The 22,811-nt window shown below is 45.3% G+C and overlaps 2 protein-coding genes across 3 annotated transcripts in view; both read left to right on the top strand.

Annotated features, from left to right (window-relative positions):
- HEPACAM (hepatic and glial cell adhesion molecule) overlaps positions 1-1,824 on the top strand; it is a 22,081-nt gene extending 20,257 nt beyond the window's left edge. For both annotated transcript variants that reach the window (XM_072611448.1, XM_072611449.1), the window contains one exon: positions 45-1,824. In XM_072611448.1, the coding sequence (XP_072467549.1) occupies positions 45-508 (464 nt within the window). In that variant the 3' untranslated portion in view covers positions 509-1,824. The remainder of the gene's footprint in view (positions 1-44) is intronic.
- ROBO4 (roundabout guidance receptor 4) lies at positions 553-22,811 on the top strand. The gene is made up of 16 exons (XM_072611444.1): positions 553-880; positions 1,754-7,656; positions 13,998-14,113; positions 14,278-14,521; positions 14,823-14,935; positions 15,671-15,839; positions 16,029-16,214; positions 16,360-16,402; positions 17,750-17,886; positions 18,037-18,300; positions 18,944-19,054; positions 20,235-20,376; positions 20,548-20,781; positions 20,952-21,310; positions 21,844-22,056; positions 22,211-22,811. The coding sequence occupies exons 2-16, from the start codon at positions 7,494-7,496 to the stop codon at positions 22,216-22,218; spliced, it is 2,502 nt and encodes an 833-aa protein (XP_072467545.1). The 5' UTR covers positions 553-880; positions 1,754-7,493; the 3' UTR covers positions 22,219-22,811.

The raw sequence follows: 22,811 nt of genomic DNA, 5'->3' as shown, positions 1-22,811 counted from the left end.
ACCTGGTTAAGCTTGTCTCACTGAGCATTGGCACCCCACTGCAGGACCCACCGGAAGGAGAGGAGAGCTCTGCCCCCGACCCTCGGAGCACCTCGGAGCCCGGCCCACCCGGTTACATCCCTTCCACCGCCCCAGGCCGTTCCCCCGGGCTGCCAATCCGGTCAGCCCGCCGCTATCCGCGCTCTCCTGCCCGCTCTCCGGCCACTGGCCGAACGCACACCTCCCCCAACCGGTCCCCGAGCTCCCCGGGCCGCTCCCGCAGCTCCACACGCACCCTCCGGACTGCGGGCGTGCACATGATCCGGGAGCAAGAGGAGGCCGGCACCGTGGAGATCAGCGCCTAAGCCCTCTGGGGCCCTGCCTCGGCCTCCTGGGACCTGAGGCTCCGGACCGGGGGCGAGGCCAGAGGGTTTGCAAAGGGAAGGCCCGTGTGTGTGTGAGTGCGAGCGTGTGTGAAGAGGTGTGCATGCGTGTGACCGACCGAGAACCTGCGCAAACCCGCGGCTGAGGGGCCTGGGCGAGGTGGGGTAGTCCGTGTTTCCTGTTTAACAGCCGGGTCCGGGTTGACTGCAGCAGGTGGGTGTGGATCGTGTCCTCTTAGGACCCGCTACAGATGACTCAATTCCAGGCCTGCCCCTCCTGGAGCCCTGCAGAGACTAACCACAGTAACTCTAACACTCCGGACTGGTCTGTGCCCTCCTCTAGGGCTCCCAGGTGTTTACCCTTCACCTCTTCTTCCACATTCCTGGCCCGCCCACCTCTGGGAGCTCCTTTTTTTTTTTAATTAAGCAGGACATTGAAACACAAAACAGAGACTTCAGTTCGTCCAAGATCACAGAGCAGTTTAGGACCAGAAAAACTGACAAGAGCTTTAGTCAAGGTAGGAACTGTGTCCAGCCCGTGAGGAGACCAGAGGCTGCTCACATCATGGGAGGAATCAATAGGTGGATGACTTTTACACCAGCCCGTACAGCTTCCCAGCTCCCTCCCTCCCCATGAACCTGGGTGTTATATGGGTGTTTTCCTTCTGAGATTATCAGAGTACAAGCTGGTGGTTCTGCATTGGAGAAGGCATATCCCTGAGAAGGAACTAGAACTGTAGGTTCACTTTAGGGTGGAGAGAATTACTTTTCCCAGTGCCTCAATTATGGGGGACCTTGAACAAGTTTATTCATCTCTTTAGGCCAGCATTTCCTCATTTGTATGTAAACCCATTCTCAAGGGTTGCATGTAAGAAGGTGAGTTGGATTAGATTATCTCTAAGGTCTCTTTAAATTCTAACAGCCTAGCAGATTATGAGTCTGTGGTAGGTGAAGAGGTAGGTGGCTCATATTTGACCCCTATTCGTCAAGCAAACACCCTCCTTGGAAACTACAATCTTCTGACATGGGTTCTACAAAGATAAAAGGACTCAAACCCCTGGTCCTGAGACAGGCATGCATTACAGTCGGTCCTCCCCCAACAGGCCCTTTCTGTACTTTCTCAGCATAACACAAGGCCATCCTTCTTGTCCCTGTTAAAGAGGACATCATACCTGAGGAGAAAGGGTTAGAGACTTTATCCTTTGGGAGCAAAAGTTCTATGCCACTCACTAAGAAATATGTCTGTTTCACATTGAGCCTTCCTCTCCCCACCCTAACTACCATATCTTCCCTCTCCCAGCAAAACTTGCAAACAATCAGAATCCCTGGGAAAGAAACTAGAGGCCCCTATTGGACAGACCTTGCTAACTCTTTTTCTCATATTTGGATAGGAAAAAACAATGGTTCCAGTCTTTGGAGTGGATTCCCAATGATTAAATCTCCTGAAAGTTTGGGTAGATCATCTTGACTCTTGGCCCCCTGCCACTCAATCTCCCTCTCTCAGACACCTGGGTCCTTGGGAAAAAGGGCAAGGGTATCTTCAATAATTGAACTAACAACTCATTAGTGAGGGATTTAGACTAGGCCCTCATGTAGATGGCCTTGTGTTTCTGCCACCCATACCGTCCATAGAGAGGCAATAATCTACTGTGTGTGGAGAGAATGCAATTAAAAAGCTGAAAGTGAGGGAGGCCCCTTAAGGGGGCCAGACTCTGTGCACTCTGTTTGTCCTCCTCTACACTTCCAGGGCTGTAACTTTCACCTTGTGCTTTCCCTGTCATAGCCACCAGTAAAGAGTGCAGCCTTGCTCTTAGGCAGACTACCTCCCAGAGCACTGGTTCCTCCAAGGACTGATTCAAAGGATTTAAGCCCTTTGGCCCTAGACCTTTCACTTTTTTACCACTTTTAAAATAGATCCTAACGCCAATTTCAGGCACCAAGATTCCTAGATTTTAACCTCTGAGCCTGCTTGGCCCTTGGGTTCAGAAATCCCCTGTACCCCAAACTTAATAATCCTGCGATGTTCTGGATAAATAGCTTTCCCTTCATGTAAAAATTCAGTGTGATTACACCAGACGAGTTATCTTTGAAGTTCAGAACAATAATTTTTTTTTTCTTTATAGTCCTTAACGGTAGTCATATACTCTGAAGCTAGAGACCCACCTTGGGCTGCTGCAGCCCTTGCCCCTCCTCCTCTCTACTATCCTTATACTGGGCACCTCCCTCAAGTTTGCTGCTTCTCAAAGTCCTGCTCGCCTCCTTACAATCCTGTGCCATATCCACCATTAGGCTAGTCCAGACAGTGTTTGCGCCAAATCCTATGGGCAACAACAGTAGACTTTGGGGTAGAATCCTATCCTATATTCGTATTAGATGTCACTATCCCAGACTTATTCCTCTCCCTTACTTCTGATTCTGTGGTCCTCACAACAAATTTAAAGAGGGGTAACCCTTGATGTGACTCCTATTGTCATAAGAACTGATTCCTCTAGATCTTCCAGGTAACCTGTCCATTCATCCCAGCAAACCGAAGGCACATGCTTTTGATTCTCCAAATCAACTCTGATTTAGGGAAATGAATGTGAGAGGAACACTTCTAGGTTGGGAGGTGTAGCCTCTGTCCTCCTCTTTTTTGCCTTGTTCCCAGACAACTCTACTTTTTCCTCCCACTCTTGCTACTTCTACTAAGCCTAACATAATTGTGCCTTAAGCAAGTAGTGTATAGGATTGGGGAAACAGATCAAGAAGGCTTTGACAGCTTTCATTCTCCTCACCTACTTCTGGAGGCAGAAGGGAAGCAAACATAAAAGCACCCATCCTGCCATCCTCTATGTTTTCCCTTTTATTTTCCTTCCTCTTCCCTTAGGCAGCTGTGATATAGTGGAAAGAAACTGGACTTGTAAGACCCCACTTCAAATCCTAGTTTTGCCACATACCATCTATATGACCTTGGGCAAGTAATTTAACTTCTTTGATCCTTAGTTTCCCATGAAAAAAAATGGGGATGATAATACTTGTATAGTGCAGGTGTAGTACCCAAACTCACTCCCATCAACACTTTTTTCTCAGGTGGACTCATTCACCCAACCTGAACTCATAAGGTAGATTGGAGGGTTCACAAATGGGGTGGTCACTCTTATAACTTCCTCAGGGTTCTAGGAGTAACATTGGTGGTGGAAGTATACTTCTGTTATACACTGTAGCTCATGAATTCCCACCAGTGCACTTCCCATTTAACAGATCAGCCAATTGTACCTAGTTGAGGTGACCATTCCCCAAAGAAGACAGCATAATTTCGGAAAAAGTGTTGGATTTGGGAGGAAAGATGTCCTGCATTCAAATTCTAACTCTTATTTAGAAATATTTATTAAACAGAAAACAAAAGAATAATAACACACCAGTCCACCCCTCAATCAGGTACATGTTTTCCCACCAATGCACAATATCCATGGGAATGGAATGGGTACAAGATTACAAAGCCATAGAAGGTAAATGTGTAGAAAATACATGGCTGGGACAGCTGACAACTTTGTTCTGTGGATTCAACGTTCTTTGTCTTCCTCAGGAACAGTCTGTACAATTCATTGCTCAGTAAAGCTGCTTCTTTACTAGCTGCTCTACTTGGGCAGCTCCTCTTTCTGGGCTATCAAGCTAATGTTATGTTATTTCAGCAAAAAACAGAAACCTTAAGCCTGGGATCTGCAGTTTTTCCAGTCCTCCTCCCTTATCTAGGCTCTGGGAGATTTCTACCTCTCAGGCAGTGGGAGGCAATTCAGGGGAAAGCAAAAGCCTTTTCCATCCTCCAGTAGGTTTTACCAAGCAGCAGATGTCAGTGCAAGTTCTGGGGTTTCTTCCTAGACTTAACCAGAGATCTCTCCTGAGTCCTTACTTCTGTGAGAGCTCAACTTAACTAAACTAAAACAAGGTCTGTTTAGTGAGATGACTCACTTCTGTCTTATGGGGATAAATCAGAAACTACATTTCTACCATCTCCATAACTAGGTAATATATATTTGTCTCCTAGTCACCAAGGAGTTCTCGGAATCAGGGTTTTCTAGTTCCAAACCCTCATATCTGTCATATACAAATTAAATGCTGAGAAACAGGACACTTTGGCCATATTTAACACAAATAAGTGCCTTTTCTGGGTGCAGGATACCTTTTTTTTTTTCCACTTACTCTCACAACTGTCCTTGTTTATGTCACTTTGGGAGGAAAGAGGTTCTGTATTCAAATTCTAGTTCTTCTACTTACCAGTTTTAATAAGCAACCTTTAGTAAGTCAGTTAACCTTTCTACATCTACTTCATCCTCTACAAAATAGAGGAGAAGGGGAGAAAGCAAACATTCATTAAACATCCCCTACGTGTCTGGCACTGTGCTAAGCACTTTACAAATGTTATCTCTTTTGATTCTCTCAACTACCCTGTAGGGTAGGTGCTATTATTATCTCTACTTTACAGTTGAGAAGACTGAGGCAGACAAAAAGAAGTTACTTGCTCAGTCACATAGTTAATATCTGAGGCTGCATTTAAACTTGTCTTTCTGCCTCTAGGCCTAATGTTGATTGAGAGATGATCTCTATGGTCTTTTCTAGCCATAAATACGGTAAATCTTATGAAAACAATGTCCCTTGAGTGATAGGATTCTGATCTCAGCCCTATCTTCCCTTGTACAAATGACTAAAAAGGGATAGCACAGGAAAATCAATATGCAGTAGTGAGGATTGGGGTAGAACCTACATCTTGGGTCTAATTCTTGATGGTTACACATCCCTGATACTCCATAACTCAGGATAAGCTTTCACCTCTGATTAGGTAATGTCAGTCCAAAACTAAATAGTTCCTCAAGTAATACCATCAACATGAGTCATACAACTGGCCCTTCCTCCATTTGTGCAAAATGAAGACAATTAAGACCCTGGGGGTTGCTGGAAATGAACACAATGAATCCCATGTCTGGGATTCAGCCAGATGAACATCACTGTTGGAAGTCCCTTTGACCTTCCTGACACAAATTCCAGTCATGCATGCCAGACCTGAGATGGTTAGAGTAGGAAACCCTGAAACAGGTGCCCTAATGTCCTAAGGCTAAGAAATTTGATAGAAGATGCCCTAAGGTCCAGCTAAAGTATGAGTGACAAGTCAGTCCTGTGACTTTGGATACCTCTAATCTAGGAAGGGGAACAAGCTATGCTGAGGGAAGCTCTTTAAGGACAGTGCCTATTTTGAAGGGATGGGATCCTTTCTTAAAGCTGAAATTATCTCTTAGATCTCCACTGTTCTCCCACGCTGCCCATCTTAGGAAAATAGTTGATCTCATATCTGAGACCCCAGAATATTTACCCTTGTCTTATTTCACTGAGGCATCCTTTGATCTCCTTTCCTGAATATAAAAGAGATTAGGACAGGGTCCTAAAAGCCGGAGCATCATCAAATCAATTAAAAGTGAGAATCATCGACTATGTAACATGGGGTAAATAACTTAAATTTTTCAATGTCCCAAATAACTCCTTAGGACTATCAGTTGCAGAGCAGATGTTGATCTGCATTGGTATTTGGAGTTCTTCACTGAAAGTTTCCCATACCAATTATATCACTAGTCTGTTAAAAAAAAATTTTTTAAAAAGAAGAAATAAAGTGAAATGCATATGAACTCTTCTCCTAGGGCCCTTCTTACTTTGTAATGTGGTGGTAGAATAGATTAGACCTTAATTCAGGAGATGGCACAACAAAATTTGCAGGCAATGGAGTTTTCAACAAGATTATTCAGCTCATTTAAAGGATTCCAAAACAAAGGGTTTGGAACAGCCATGTACCTCTTTTACTGATCCATTGCAGCAAATTCAGCCATCTCTATTTCTCCCTTGTGTCTCTATCTCCTTTTTCTTGGTCTCAGACTATGAAGGTATAAGTATGCTTTATCTATGGTTGAGAAAAGAGGGGCCCTGTAGAAGAAGTATCAGAGAATAATGGGTAACATCATTAGAAGTTCCCCCACTAAGACCCCAGAACTTAGACTTGGCCTTCCCTCAACCAACTACAAGAAATGGCTGAGATTCTAGACCCGGGAGGAAAGGAGTCATAAACAGAAGTTTTGCCTGCTTCTGGGAGGAAAAAAATAGATGTTGTGAAAGGGGATAGAAGAGAGGAAGGATGTAAGGAGTTTTAGGAGCTATTTCACTCTCAGGTTGAAAAGACATAAGACCTCAAACTCTAACTGTACTAAATATAGACTATATTGTGTGGATGCCCTGTTGTAAGGTTGTGCCCCTCCCAAGTCAATGGATCTCCCCACTTAACCATGCCTGCTATTCTTGGGTCTCTCCCTAGAAACTTGGGATTCCGAGAGTCACACAAAAGCATACTTATCTGTCCCTTCCCCAGTCCAGCTCCCATCTAGCTTCACCAGACTCATCACATTTCTCTGATATGTCCCCACCAGTCTCTCTGCTATAGCACCATGGGGCTATGTTTCTGCTGTCCTGCTCCCTTCTTTTTCTCCTGAAAGAGGTTACCTTGGGACCAATGGATTCATGGTTCAAGGATTTCAAGAAGAATACTTGGAAGACTAAGGTTAAAAGATTAATGATCACAGAATTTCAGAATTTTGGAGTGAGAAGGGACACCAGTGACCAATAAACCATTCCCAGAAGAGTTCCTGTTACAAAATACCTGTCAAGTGGTCATCCTGACTCAACTTGAAGACCTTCAGTGAAGGGGTACCTTATATCTCCCAAAGCAACCCATTCCACTTTTGTATAATTCTAATAATTTTTTTTCATGACGTCAAACCTATTTACCCTTTTCCAACTTCCTCCCATTACTCTTAATTCTGACCTCTCTGGGTTAAGGTTAGTATTAGAGTTAATGGATGAGGTTGTGAGGTGGGGGAGGGCAAGTCAAGGCAAAGACCAGTGTTTAAGGGCAAGTCTAAAAGATCAAGGTTACAGAATTTGACTCGTCCTGTCTTTTTCCTTAGTTCTCCCAAGGAGGTTAGTCCCTGTAACTGGGCCAGGCAGGAAGCAACGATTTCCTCAATGCTGCTTCCCTCTTAGAGCAGGATTCATGGTTACAAACAACCGGTGCCCCGCCCAGCCATCCTCCTCCCTTTCCTCTTCCCCCCTCCCTCAATGAGCTCAGAGCAGCTGGACAGACTGAAAAGGCAGAAGGGTCTAATGGACCCAGGGGTCCCTTGGGCCCTGTGTGGAGAACTGAGACCAAGAATGAACCCAGAAGGAATGAGAGTCCCAGGGGCTGGTTTGACACTGTCTTTCCTGCTCCTGTTTATCATAGGTGAGTCTGGATTGATAGATAAGGCCCCCTTGTCTCCTTTCTTCCTTCTCTCTGACCTCTCTTCTATACTTGCCTTTTGACTAAATCTTGCTAAAGAAGAGATGTGAAGGGCTCTGTTGCCCAGAGACAGCTCTGCTTGGGGAATTGAGGAAGAATATATGGTCTACTGAACTCCCTGACAACAATGAGTGGGGGTGGGGTGGGATGGGAAGGTTTATAACCCAGAGATTTGGGGACTTCCTGTATACTGATAGCAAATTCACATATATGAAGATAACATACAAATGAGAAACATGGTAGTTGTAACATCTTAAGGTCCTCAGCTGAACTCTACTCCAGCTTCCTCACCTAGACTCTATGGCTGAGGATTCCCCACCCCAAATCCTTTCTCATCCTGAGGACCTGTTCATCAAATGATTGAACTAGTCAGGCTAAGCTTCAGGCCAGCCCCCTTTCACCTTCTGATGACTCTAAAATGGGAAGCCACTGATCAATCCACTCCCCTCCCCACTTTCTCCATTGGCTAGACCACTTTCTCTCCTCCTGCATCCCATAGCCAGAACTGTTCTGACCAAGCCCTTGAATCAGATCTGGGCTAGCAACCTACAACTGGCAGTAAGTATTCTAGGCTGTCTATGGTTTAGGAGGGCCAATGCAAGAAAGATACATGGGGTACAGAGGATCTTGGGGTAGGGGAGAGTGTGGAAACCAGAGGGATGCAAAAGGGGGAGCATGAAGGCCTGTTTGATGGAAACTCTAGCTTGGGAAACAAGGAGGCTTGGGTGACTGAATGAAAAGGGTAAATGAAGAATAGGGAAATTTTCAATAGGAGCATTTGGAAGGAATAACAGCTGATACAGAACTTTGTAGAGGTAGGAAATGATTCCAGAGTAGGGAGGAAAGTTGGGAGTCCTATCCATTTCCCCAAATATTCTACCACCCTTTCTCACAGTTCTTCATACAGATTTCCAGATACAAGACCAGGATGTGGTAGCAGTGGTAAGGGAACAAGTAGTTTGGGAATTTGGATCACTCTGGGCCCAAGGTCTGTCAGCAAAAGATAGACAATCTTTGGTCCCAGAATTATGATATTGGTAAGTTTAGATCACAACCCTGGAGGAGTTCTGAGGGATCCTCAGCAAGGATTCTGCCCCAAGTCTCTCTTTTTTTTCTACCAAATTAACCAGTTTTGGGGCTTAGCACCCCATTATACCCTCATCCCTTACGTATTCTCTGGATTTTTGCTTCTACTTTAAATGTCTCCTATGTCACACATCTGCCCTTCTATCCCCTCCTATGCTGCCAGTCATGGTTCAACTTTATGCAAAGAATTCATTGACAAGGAACGGGTAGTTTACAATGTGCAGAGCAGGGTTCAAGAATGATCAGATTGCTTAAAAATCAACTGACTGGTAGGATTTCCTAACGCCAAATTTCCTAATAAACTCTAGTCTCTTGGTTATTTTGCTCAGGCCCTGGTCCTAGTATACTCACAGTTTCTGTTATACTGGAATTAAGAGCCTTCATCCGTTGAGACAGTGTAACATAATGGAAAGCAGGGAACCTGGACTCAAATCTTGCTGTTGTGACTTTGGGAAAATCACTTAACCTCTCTGGGTCTGTTTTTTTACTCATACAATAAAAGGATTTGATTATATTACCTCTGATATCTCTTCCCATTCTAAATCTATAAGCCTAGGTAATATATATATATATATATAATATTTTTCCCATTCTCAAACCTAGAAAGACCTACCATGACATTCTGGTCAATCCTTTAGCTCCTCCTACCATCTGACCTGTCTTATCTGACAACATGGTAGGACTATAATAAGCTGTATGTCCCTAATCAATGGGTATGGGGCACTGATTATGTGGTTCAGCACCAGCAAACCATACACAGTCACACCCCCTTCCTCAATATAAATGAAATCATAATAAAAACTATCATTATTCCTTTTTGCCACCAGACAAGTGTCAGAAAAATTTACAAAGCCTACAACTTATTACAGAAAATGTCATTTTTCTGTAATACCAAATACCAAAAATTACCATTTCCCTCTAAAATTCATAGCAAAGCAAAACTATATATGTAAAATTTCACCCTTATTAACATCCTGCACTTAATAGCCTTCCTTTTGCAGCTACACTGGGGACTTTAGGGCTTAGGTCAGTTAGCAGGCAAAGATAGGAACCCTAGACACATATTATTGAATCTCCCACATCCCTATTCTCAGGTCAATTCCTTTTAGGTTCTCCTTTCATTTCTCTATCTCACTCTCTTTTGGGAGAATATTGGAAGGAGAATGGAAGGGAAGACTCAGAGGCTGGACTCTCAAAACTGTCCTTTAAACCCTACATGTAACATGCAAATGTATATGGTGTCCCCCTATCTCCCCTGCTTACGCTCATTTTGGGGTTGGACTCACAGGTGACTGTGGGTTCTCATTGATAAAATTATAGCTCATGACTTCCCTCTGGACTGTCCCTCCCCTTGCCAACTCACACGAACTGAGGGACTGGGTCCCTTCAGGAGTGACTCTCTTAAGTCTATACTCCTAAAATTATAGCCCCTGAACCTCCCAATGGTGAGCTTATTTTTTTTAAAAAATTTTTTAATAGTCAGATGCTAGACACAATTAGTCCAAAGCAAAGACATTTAATAAGACAATATAATAAGAACAGTTGCCATAACACAATTTCCCCTTATTCCTGGGTTGTACTTTCCCACAAATACATAGTGTCAGTGTGGAAAGTAGGACAAAGAAGAAAGTAATAAGACACATATGTAGGAAACATGTATTTGCCAAGATAATCCGAGTCCCAGTGCCCTCATTTTGTAGTCTTCTCAATGCTCATACATGGGCACAGCATCTGTATTGGACATGTTGCTCGACTAGGTTCTCTTGTTCTGCTCCACACTACAGTCTTTCCATTGCCAGGGCTAGTTCTCTCTTGAATTCATAGTTGCCTCCCTTCTCTGGTATCAGCTCTATGCTCCTTGAAGCTACTTCCAGCCTGGAATGCTGCTTCTTTCTGTCTCAGTAGAGATCATGTATCTCTGTTCTTGCTGGATTAGTTACAACTATGCCCCTAATGCTCTCCAACTGGGGAATGCTGGATGTGGTGTCTACCACTAGGTGAGAAGCTCAGCCACAAAACACTATGGCCATGGAGGTGGGGATGGAGAGTGGAGGAGAGAAAATCCCTTTCCCACTCCTCTGACTTCTAGTAGGAGTGCAAGGGTAATTTTGGTAGGCCAAGTTTTTTAAAGGACTCCAGAGTTGTGGATAATTTATGTAGCCAATGGACAAATGCCCTTCCAACTCAGTTAGAAAATCGCTTCATAAAGTTATTTTTAAAATTTTATTTATTTACTTATTATCATCATTTTAAAAAATTTTGTGTTCTTAATTCTCTCCCTCCCTCTCACTTCTACCCCACCCCCTGAGAAGGCAAGCAGTATGATATAAATTTTATATATGGAGTCATGCAAAACATATTTATTTCCATATTAGTCATGTCACAAAAAAACCAAGATAAATAAAGTGAAGAAATTATACTTCAGTTTGTATTTAGAGTTCGTCAGATCTCTCTCTGGAAATGGATAACATTTTTCATCTTAAGGCTTTTGGAATGATCTTGGATCCTTCATTGATCAGGATAGCTAAATTTTTTATAGTTGATCATCTCCTGTGTTCTCAAAGGTTAGTGCTTCTTTCTGACCTGGAAGTAGTCCTGCGACCAACCACAAGCACTGCTTTCTACCTGGGACTGTGACCCAGAACTGTGTATGGTTAATAGAGTTGCCAAACAGCATCAGGTCATCTACTCAGGGCCAGCAAAGGGCCCTCTCTAATCTCTTTCTGACCTGTTCTCTGACGCCCTTATCCTCTCTGAACTGAGAGCTTCTAAAGCTGCTGCTGTCACAGCCACCTCCAAGCCTTGTGCATTCCAGGTCAGCCCCGACTCTGATGTCACAGATCTCTCCTGCTAACATCTTAAGTTGTCTTAGGGTGGAAAAGTATCTCACCCTGATGTTTTGTTGGCTCTGCTGCTCCATAGTTCAATTTGAGGTATTGTTTTAAAGTTGTTTGGAGGAGAATATTGAGAGACTTTGACTGAGTTGCTATCCCCACTCTGCCGTCTGGTCTCTGTCCCATGGCATAAAGTGATGACTTTGCACTTGGCATATACATTTGTTTATCTTTACTTTCTCTGATTATATCAGGTTGTGGGAGGAGAGAGGGAAGCACCAAATCCCCTTTCCTCTCTAAACATATACATGTATACATACTTGTAACACAACCAAAGGAAAGTTTCCTTTGATCAGTCTTCATCCAGTTCATACCTCCTAACCATGGGTGTCCCCCAAGGCTCTATGTTAGGCCCTCTTTTCTTCTTTCTTTACACTATTTTACTTGGTGATCATATCAGTTCCATGGATTCAATTATGATCTCTAAGAAGATGATTCCTACATCTTCTTCTCCAGCTGTAATCTCACTGCTAACCCCTAGTCTTAAATCTCCAGCTGTCTATTAGATATCTAGAAGTGGATGTCGCATAGGCATCTTAAAATCAGTGTGTCCAAAATTGAACTTATTATCTTTTCCACTCCTCATCCTTTCCCTCCCTTTTCCTAATAATGTCAAAGGCACCTGCATCCTCTCAGTCACCCAAGCTTAAAACCTAATTGTCATCATCAGCTCTTTACTCCCTCCCTCTCCCACACCCCAGTCCATTCTATCTTCCTAACATTTCTCCTATATGGATCCTCCCCTCCTCTGATTCTGTCTCCTTTCTGGGGCAGGTTTTCATCATCCCCTACATGGACTATTGCCATAGTTTTTGTTTGGTGTCCCTGCAGATCTGACCATGTTATCTCCCTATTCAATAAATTCCAGTGGCTCCTTATCACATCCAGGATCAAATAGAAAATCCTCTTGTCATTCAAGGCTCTTCATAATTTAGCCCCTTCATATCTTGGCTCCACTTTTCTTACACGTTCCTCCTCTCTCCTACCTCCCACATACCCTGCAGATAGTGGTACTGGTCGCTGCTGCCCATCTTTAGATTGGACATTTTCATTGGCTGTCCCCCATGCTTAGAATTCTTTTCCTCCTCATCTTCATCTCCTGATCTCCCTGTAGGCTGTGAGCTCCTGGAGAATAGGGATTATTTTTTGTTTGTTTTGTTGTTATTTGTATCTTTACTGTTTAATATCCCGAGGGTTTTCCACTCTCAGTTTGATTTTTTTTTTTTTAATTAAAGAGGCCATCTCTTGGCTCATGTCTTAAATAGCCCTAATCACTGAATGCGTGTTGCCTCAGTCAAAGTCAGAACTCCAAAAGACCTTAGTCTAAAAAGTCCAAGGTCTCCCACCACATCCTGGGCCATCTCCAGTCATCCTGATCAATATCTGGCCAACGGACCCAAATGACTATGGAGGAGAAAGTGAGGCTGGTGACTTTGCACAGCCCTGCCTCACTTAAATGTCATGGTATCATCTTCCCAATGTCATGGTCCTTTTCAAGAATGAAGAACAAACCATAACCATAGGGACCACAAAATTTAGCATAGTACTTGGCACATGGTAGGTGATTAATAAATGTTCATTGACTGACTGACCTCATAGCCCATCCTAATCCATAGAGATTACTAGAGGATTGCTAGTGATGACCCAAGCAAAGAAGAATAATTCAGTGGTTCTTTTGTGTGGATGTGCATAGCAGCCAATCCAGCAGGACAGAGAGAGAGAGAGAGAGAGAGAGAGAGAGAGAGAGAGAGAGAGAGAGAGATGGGCAGCCTGGGTGGTTGTTTGAGGTGAAGGGATGGGGTAAGAGGGTCTCTGTAGAATAAGAATCTGAGGTAAGAATTGTGTGAAGTCAGAGACAAGGATCACAGTGTATGGAGAAAGATGGGCAAGGGTTAAACTGAACAGGGTGAAAAGCTGAGATCAAAGGGTTTCTGTGAGTAAGGATATGGGTCCTCAGTATATGAAGGTTTAGGACACGTGTGTGAGACAAAGGGCTGAGATAAGGAGGTATGTGAGGTGAGGGGCTAGAGTTAGTATATGTGTGAGGGAGCATCTGTAATCAGGGAGTGTGTGTGGAACAAATAAATATCTAGGATCTTGGTGTGTGTGAAGTTAATCGCTTGGGTCCCAGTATGTAGAGGATGAAGGGCTGATGTTTGAAGGAAAGGGTTTTTGTAGAGTTGAGGCTCCCAGCTTCCAGGAGCAAAAAAAGGGACTAGGAGGGAGGCTGAGAAGCTGAGTGTTGAGCTCTCTGCTCCCCCTCCTCTCCACTTGAACTCCATTTCATTTCTTCTTCTGCTGTAGAATCTCTGGTCCTGGCTGAGCCCTTGGAGCTGTTAGCTATGCGCATCCAACTGGAAAATGTGACTCTTCTCACTACTGACCAAACACCTGGCCCAGCTGTGTGGCTGAGTTGGAAGGTAAGGAGGGTGATGAAACTGAGCAGGATTGAGGGGAGTACTAAACAGAAGCAAGGTTCTGAGTCCTTGAGCCTGGGAGGTAGAGTGACAGGAGGCCAAGATCTGCAATGCAGAGTTTGCCTGAGGTTCCCTGTGGTTTCTTAATTCTTTACCAATTTCTACAGGTGAGTGGCCCTGCTGCTCCTGCGCAGGTCTATAAAGCCCTGTTCCGGGCTCGGCCACCTGCAGCAAGGGAGGTGGCAGGGCAGCAGGATGGCCCATGGAGAGAGTCCTTGCTGATGGGTCATCAGAGTGCAGAACTTCGGGGCCTTAGCTGGGGCTATGATTATGAGTTTAAAGTGAGGCCATCCTCTGGTTCAGCCCAAGGCCCTGACAGCAACATTCTCATCCTGAGGTTGCCAGAGCAAGGTTAGTACCACAACCCCCAATAACAAAACCCCTTTGAGATATTTCCTAGGGACCCTACAGTCTCTGTCCCAGAATTAGTCTCCTGTCTCATTTCCTGTATCCCATCCCTTCAGGTTACCAGAATGCTAGATTCTACTCTTGAAATAGTTTCTTCCCAGAACAAAGTAGCTTTGGAAGAAACCCTTGTTTCTGTTGAAATGGGCCTAGGGCCTTCCCTTGGACCCTTCTGTTTGTGTTCCATTCTTCCCAGTCCCGGGAACCTCTCCCAACATCCCACGTTGCCTCACTACTTTCCCCTCAGTGCCCAGTGCCCCACCACAGGCTGTTACCCTGAACCCTGGAAATGGCAGTGTCCTGGTGAGCTGGGATCCACCTCCACCTGAGACCCACAACGGCATCATCCGTGGCTACCAGGTATATTTTTTCCCACCCCATCCTCTATACCCCTACACTCCTTGACATGCATTACCCCAGCTAACCAGGACAAGCCCGCATGCCTCAAGTCCTCCCAACCTGTGGTTTAGCAGATGGAGAAGGAGGAAGGACTATCAGAGGTGGTACCCAGAAACAGATATGGACCCATGATTTCATGGATTTCATTTCCTCTGCTGGTGAAGAATGAAACCTATTCACTTTAGGTCTTAAATGGACTTTAGAGATCATATATTCCAGTCCCCTCATTACTCAAATGAGGAAATTGAGTCCCTGAGACCATGAAGTAACATAGCCAAAGTCACATACCTAGCTAGAGGCAGAGCCAAGACTGGAACATAGGCCTTTTGATTCCAAAGACAGTGTTGCTTCCACTTCCCCATACAGCCTCTGTGTGGAACAGGAGGACCGGGCTGGGAATATGGCTTCCCAGTTTCTAAGTGCCACAAAACACTAAAGACCTCAGATAGTGGCCCTCCTCCTCTCCCTCTCCCCACCCTGTGCTGTGTGTGGTTACTGTGGGAAAGTCTATTTTGGCCAGAGATTCCTAGCGCTGGCATCAGAGAAGTTAGAAAGGATTCCTGAGGATAGTAAACAGAGCTAAGCTGATCCCAAGTATATGGTCTGACTCTGAAGTGTAGGACCTATCCTCCATTGTGGATCCAGACCCCTGAAGATTCCAGTAGGGCACTGCCTACCACTCCACTCTTCCCTCAGGTCTGGAGCCTGGGCAATACCTCACTGCCCCGTGCCAACTGGAGCGTGGTTGATGGTCGTACTCAGCTGGAGATCATAACTGGAATGTCTGGCTCCTATTGCATTCAGGTGGCAGCAGTCACTGGAGCTGGGGCTGGGGAGCCCAGCAGTCCTGTTTGCCTCTTCCTAGGTCAGAGCAAAATCCATCTTCCTGGTTCACATCCCTCCAACTTCTTAGCCCTGCTTCTTTCCTTTCCTTCTCCATGTCCCAGCAGGCCCCCATACTCAGTTTTCCACATTCTCTAGATCCTTTCCTGGCTATGTAACATTCCCCTCCTTCACCCCAAACACTATTCCAACAAGCCTGTGTATTTTCTAGAGAAGGCCCTGGAACGAACTGCACGAGATTCTGTGGGCCTGGGACCCCAAACCTTGCAACAGCTTCAAGCTGCACTGCGCAGGCCAGAGGTGATCGCGAGTGGCGGGGCTGTGCTCTGGTTGCTGCTGCTGGGGGCTGCAGTTTGTGTTCACCGCCGGCGCAAGGCTAGAGCCCACCTGGGCATGGGTGAGTGGGAACTTGGGACCTGAGAAGCAAAGTGGAATGTAAACAATGGACTAAACAGAGATGAGTAAGCTGGGCTGTGAGGAGCTAGTGGGCAGGGTGTATGGGCCAGACAGGGAAGCTCAGTTTCTATTCTTTCCTTCCCCAGGTCTGTACAGATATACCAGTGAAGATGCCATCCTCAAACACAGGTGAGACAAGGGACCTGATGGGGAGCTGATGGGGCAGAGGAACTGACAGAAAAGTGGAGGGGTATACCCTTCTTCCCCTGGATCCAATATGTCTAGCTCCCAATGGGTTTCAAATAGAGGGCACTGAGGCTCAGTACGACTGCCCAGAATGCCAGCATGGAATACTGTGCCACATGTTCCTATCCTCTCTGTTACTCCCAGAAGTACAAACTTCTATATGCTCAAAGAGACTGCATTTGGGGTTTAATGGCTGGAGTGTGTGATGGAAATTATGTTACAAAGTCAAGTAGTTTATACTGTATACAGTATTCTAAATATCTGCCTAAGCACTTCAGCTCCTTAGGGCTCTGTCTCCAGTATGTGAAAGTGGTCCAGGGTGAAGGCTATCCCTGCCCATGATTCAGGGGATGAATCCCGCAGGCCCCAGGACAGAAGATCAGGGAAGTTCCCCTAATTTCTCCCATTACACAACTTTATCCTAACCTGTCTATGGTTTAGGCTATCCAGGTCTAGGTTAACTTGATTAAGAGGCAGCTAGAAGCACTGGACATGGAGTCAGGAAGACCTGAGTTCAAATCCAGCCTCAGACATGTAATAGCTGTGTGACTATGGACAAATCACATAACTCATGCTTCATTTCCCTCATCTGTAGCATCTATCTTCCAAGTCTGTGAAGATCAAATGAGATATTAGTAAAGTGCTGTTCAAAGCTCTTTAAAATACTATAAAACACTTAAAACACTGAAATTCTAGGTATGATGATTATGTGACTACATATGCTTCTCCTAAGGCTTTTAAGTCCTCATCTTGTCATTCAGCTTGTAACATTTTCAACTCTGTGTAAAGTGTGTTTATCTGTAGTTCTCTTTGTCATTCTTGCCCTCATTCTTTTTGTGCTGATATGAAGACTTATCCCTTTGTTCTCAAGGGACCTTTTTGATGCCTCCTACATCTGGAGGGACTATTGAATAAGGTGATAGGATTCAGAACTAGAGAGGATGCTTAGGGATCATCTGGTTATGACATCCTAGGATCCTAGGTCTAGAGCTGAAAGGGACTGCAGAGGCCATCCAGGCCAAGTCTTCTATTATACTGCTGAGGAAAATGAAGCCCAGAGTGGTAAGTGACTTCTCCAAGGTCACACAGTTAGCGTAAGTGGCAAAGATGACTCAAACTCTCCCTGTTTCAAGGATAGTGAGGGGCAATGGAGAAGGAGCTGAGAGTTGGTAAGAACAGCAGACAGCGTCACTCTATGAATGTGTCTTACAACTCTTAGAATTGGAGCTGTGAGTTGAAGGTCTTGGTTAGTTGAGCCTCATCCCCATTCTATGTTCCTAATTTTTCTAGATTGGACAGAAGTGACTCTCCCTGGCTGGCAACTACATGGAGATCTACCTCTGGCTCTCGGGACCTCAGTAGCAGCAGCAGCCTTAGCAGTCATCTGGGAGGAGACACTAGGGATACATTAGACTGTCGGCGTTCCTGTAAGCCCACCCTGTATAGATAAAGCTCCTCTATCACCAAAGCAATGACTTGAGTGATGGAATCAAAACATCAAGGAGAACTGAATGGAAGAAATGGGGTAAGGGAGCTAAACTTAATTCTTTCCTATTTCCTATTTCTTCTCATTGCAGTGATTTCCTGGGATCCCCGAAGCCCTGGTGTCCCTCTCCTCCCAGATACCAGCACCTTCTATGGCTCCCTTATGACTGAGATGTCATCAGGCCCTCTTATCCCCCCAGGCCCAAGGGCCCCACCTATCAGACGGCTTCCACCTCAGCTGGCTAGGCTTTCCAATCCCTGGCCTAGCTTGGATAGTCTCTGCAATGCTCCAAGGATGCCTTCTCCCCACCAGTCCTTGATGCCTACAGAAGCCTGGAGAGTAGCAAAGAAGCAGGGTAAATTGCGTCTGAAGACATGGCCTAAAGTAAAGAGGGAGGAAGGGGTCCATGGCAGCTATTTTCACCAACTTTGTTTTCTCCAAAGACAAAAATGGAGGGAACTGGGATTTTTCTAGTTATTATTTTTTAACTAAAAGAGAAAAGGACTACAAGGGAAAGTTTCAACTACAGAGTCTCTAGTGCATAGAAAGAGGATTACACTAATACTAAATGAGGTCCTGTGAATCAATAAAGTCACTCTAGTCATGGCTTTTATTGCTATAAGGGATCAAGCCACTTTACAGGTCTGAAGATTGGATTATAATAGACAACCCCCTTACTGGTGTTGGCTGAGCCAGTATCTTGGTTGAGTCTAACCTTGCCTTTGCTCCCAAATTCCCCTTAAACCTATTGAACACGAGTCATGAAAGACTGGAAGCATTTTTTTTTTTTGGTGGGGAGTGGGGCAGAGAATCAAGTAGAGAGTAGATGGATAGAGAGGATCAAAAACTTCTCAGGTTGGAGATGGGGACAAGGTCCCTTTCTTTTCCTCTTATCTTTGACCTTTTAGATGAGTTGGGAAGAGAATAGAGATGGGGGCAAGTTCCAAGTTCTCCACATTCCCATACCTGTTTATCTGTCCTCTCCTTCTTTGTTGCAGAGCTACATCAGGCCAATAGTTCTCCTTTGCTCCGTACCAGTCACCCTGTAGGGCTCTGGACCTGGGAAATGGGTGGTGGAAAAGACTTCAGGAACCTTTCCCAAGTTCCAGGTAAGACCCCTGGATGTGGAGGGGGAGGGGACAGAGATCATGGCCTTGGGAGGGGGGGTTTACTGTCCTATATTCTTTGCTTCTTGGTTTGTGATCCTTCCCCTTGAGCTTCAATACCCCAGTTCCTGAGTATAGTTTGTAGACAATTTGGTGGATCCTTACCCAAATCCATCAGTGTTGTGTTTATGTGTGTGAGATCAGGTTTATAAATGTCCTGTAGGGTGAAAGTATGCAGGGTTGCTTCCACTCTGACCAGTGTTAGGCCCTGACCAGTCTTAAGTTTGATACTTGCTATATTCAGGTCCGATGATTTAACTAGTTCCAAGAAAGACCATACTATACCCCAGCATTCTAGTCTCCTGTCCTATAAGCTTCTAATAACATGTGAATGTTGATGACTCCAAATTGCCATCCTCCTTTCTCTTTTACCTCACCATAGACCAGGGGTGGGGACTGAGTCCAAGTTTTATACAACAAATCCTTTTATTAAGGAGATTTGTTCTGTGAAGTTTGGATTCAGTCAAAAGGCTGCACTTGAGGACCTAGAGAGCCACATATGGCCTTGTGACCACCCCTGCCCTAGAACATTTTGAATTTTTTAAGCAAAGACAGTTATTTCCAAGGTGAAGAGAAAAACTAGAAATCATACGTAGGCATAAGAGAATCAAGGCTGCTAAAAATATCTGCCTAGTGCTGAACTGTCTTTTCTTTAAGTCTTGTAAGTGTGCCTTAGTCAATGGCTCAGATCCTCTCATACTGCCAGAAGTGTGACATTATCTAACCAGGAACAGAGGCCTACCTTCTAGCTGCCTTACTCCTTTATACTCTCCCCCACTCCCAATGACCATTCTCCCAACCAGAATGTCAAGAGTGGCTCAGCTCAGCTTCTGCTTGCTGACTTTGGCCTATAAGTTTGCTTAAAAAATTCTAGTCAAAGTCAGAGTTTATGCAGAAGTCACCCTGACACCAGGGCTCCTCCAACACTTTTAGGTGACCTCAGCAACTATGCCACCACCCTCCCTCTTGTTCTAGAACATGTGCACATCAAACTGATGAAAGGAAATAGTTCATCACCAAAAACACCTCCAAAGTTCATGAAGATAACTCATTTCTTCACAGACTAGGGCCAGGGGCTGCTGGGAGCCCCAGTGTGCCTCATACCCTGGCTTCTGCTCTCCAGGAGCTGTACCCAGGACTCTGGCTGCCTGGCGTGCCATTGGACCCCAGCTCCTCAATTCCAGGAATGAGTTGGCTTCGAGACCCCTCCCCCCAGCACCCCTTTCTCCCATCCGAGGGGCCCCCACCAAGGGTCAACAGATTCAGTAAGAGGGAATGGGGAAAGGTGTCAGGAACTTTGGCTTCTTGGGAAGTCAGGTTTGGGAAAGTAATATGGAGTTACCAGAAATCTCAGGGCAAGGTGGGTCTAAGGTCATTGAGGGCAGAGAAGTAAAAGGGGGACTAGGCTGATGAATCTATCTTCTTTCATTGGCTAGATCAGGCAAGAACTTCATGGAGCCTCAAATTGCATCCTCTCTGCCTCTAGTGGTATCCATCTCTCCCAACCCCCCCAGCCCTTTGGCCTCCTCCCTCTCTGGCCCCAGCCCAACCTCCAGCCATATGTCTAGTTCTTCATTGTCCTCCCTGGGAGATGAAAGGGATAATGTGCTGACTCCTGAGGATGTGGCCCTGTGCTTGGAGCTTAGTGAGGATGATGATGAGACCCCCAGGTGAGTAGCTGGGGAAAGGGCAAGGACAGGGTGGAGGGCTGGGGGAAGTAAAACAACCCAATTGGAGAAGCTTCCTGAACCTCACAACCTCTAACAACTGCCTGTAATAAAAGCTTTTGATCCCATCCCCTGGAGTCTTTTTGCCACCCTAACACTTTGTCCCCCTCCAGGAACAGTGGTACCCCTGTCCGAAGGGCCCCATCACCACCCACCAGCTACGGATATATCAGCATCCCATCAGCCTCTGGACTAGGGGAGGTGGAGGGCACTGCAGGTGGAAAAGGGCCAGAGGGAGGCATTCTGCTATGTCCACCCCGCCCCTGCCACACTCCTACACCCAGTGAAGGTTCTCTAGCCAATGGTTGGGGTTCAGCCTCAGAAGATAATGCCTTCAGTGCCCGGGCCAGCCTGGTCAGCTCTTCTGATGGTTCCTTTCTTGCTGATGCCAACTTTGCCCATGTCCTGGCTGTGGCTGTGGATAGCTTTGGCTTTGGCTTGGAGTCCAAGGAGCATGACTGTGTCTTCAGTGGTATGTCCTTCTATCACTCAAGCAGCTTCAAAGTGGTAATCTTCTCCTACCCTTCTACCCCCTGTGGGAGGGTAACAAGTAAAGAATTCCAGCCTCTTAAACCTAGCTGTTATTCTGTCCAACTCCTTTTCTCCAGGCTTCTCTTTGAACTCAGACAAATGTGGGTGTGTTTTATTTTCTTAAAGATATGCAAGAGAATTATTCTAAAATCTTCCTTCCCTTAGTTACTTTCTCCTGTTTCATCTTTTTCACTTTTATGAAATTCTGTTTTCTTTCTAATCTCAATTCTTCCAACTGAAGTTTCCAATATCTCTTCTTGTTCTAGACTCAGTGAAGATAGGGAGCATGGGATCTACCCATCTACCAAACTAGATGTGGACAATTCTTTCCATGTGAATAGCAGACAACTCAGGATTCTTTATGTCCAGCCATCTGATGTCCCTTATTCTATCCATTCTGACATGGAGCCCTAGTGCAAAATGCCAGGTACTAGTTGAGGGACACCTTTCTAATATCTTGTTCATCCCCATCAGACTTGTCTTCACCTCCTTCCCCTCGAGATGACATCACCCTCACTTCTAATCTGACTCTACCAGTGTGGGAGTGGAATTCAAACTGGATTGAAGAGATGGAGAATAAATACAGTCATCGTCTGCGTAGGGGGCTACCTCCTTCCCCCGCTGAGATGGAGAACGGGCCATCCCGAGGGAGGCAAAAGGCTGGCCATTCTGTGCTTAAAGTCCATGGTGAGTATCTTTGTGGCATAGGACCAAAGGGGAAGAAAGTGGTGGAGGAATTTGGGAAAGGAGAAAGAATTACTTTTTGAGTACTAGTGACTACCCCCAGAGGAGAGCAAACAGCACTTCCAACCTCATTTTAATTCAACCTCTTCATTTCTAGACTCTTGATTGGTAAACTGAAAGTCCCTGGACTTGGAAATGGAGAGGAAGTTGCTGCCTATCTGCCTTCAAATATGGGGACATGGACTCTTGGGTTCTAGCCAGTGTTCCTCCACTTTCTGTGACCCAAGACCCATTTCCTTTCAGAAGTTCAAGAGAGTTCTTCCCCTCCTAGGACTCTGAAGAAATGGAAACACCAAACTGGAGCCTCTCAGGGGCCAGGGAGGAACTCTGTATTCCTAGCCATGCTTTTTAGTCCTGGTCCCTGAATCTCCTCCTTGGCCCAACCTTCTCTGATGGAGGAGTAGACTGTACCATATGTACCATTGGTATCAGAGTGGTGGGTAACAGGGCTGTGTATGTGTGTGTGTGTGGTATGTGTGTGTGTGTGCGTGTAAAACACAAGGAAGGGCTGTTGGGACGGAAGGAAGCACGGATCATCACAGATGATCATTCATCGCATTCTCATAGATCCTCACTGCCCCATTCCTGCTGGGACTACAGGTAACATTGTTCTTCCTTCCCAGGTCAAACCATGTTCTCTCTCCTTTCACTTCCAAACTCCACCCCCAGTGTAAATAAAGAGAAACTGTTGCCTGAGA

Source organism: Notamacropus eugenii, chromosome 5 (genome assembly GCF_028372415.1).
Source record: "Notamacropus eugenii isolate mMacEug1 chromosome 5, mMacEug1.pri_v2, whole genome shotgun sequence".
NCBI lineage: Eukaryota > Metazoa > Chordata > Mammalia > Diprotodontia > Macropodidae > Notamacropus > Notamacropus eugenii.
This window is presented reverse-complemented; position numbering and strand designations above follow the sequence as displayed.

What these genes read in the sequence shown, in the direction of transcription:
- ROBO4 (XM_072611444.1), top strand. Translation starts at nt 7,494, where the DNA reads ATGAGCTCAGAGCAGCTGGACAGACTGAAAAGGCAGAAGGGTCTAATG. An exon ending in TCCTGTTTGCCTCTTCCTAG is followed by an intron (nt 15,840 to 16,028) that starts GTCAGAGCAAAA and finishes TGTATTTTCTAG; the next exon opens with AGAAGGCCCTGGAACGAACT. An exon ending in GAACCTTTCCCAAGTTCCAG is followed by an intron (nt 19,055 to 20,234) that starts GTAAGACCCCTG and finishes TCTGCTCTCCAG; the next exon opens with GAGCTGTACCCAGGACTCTG.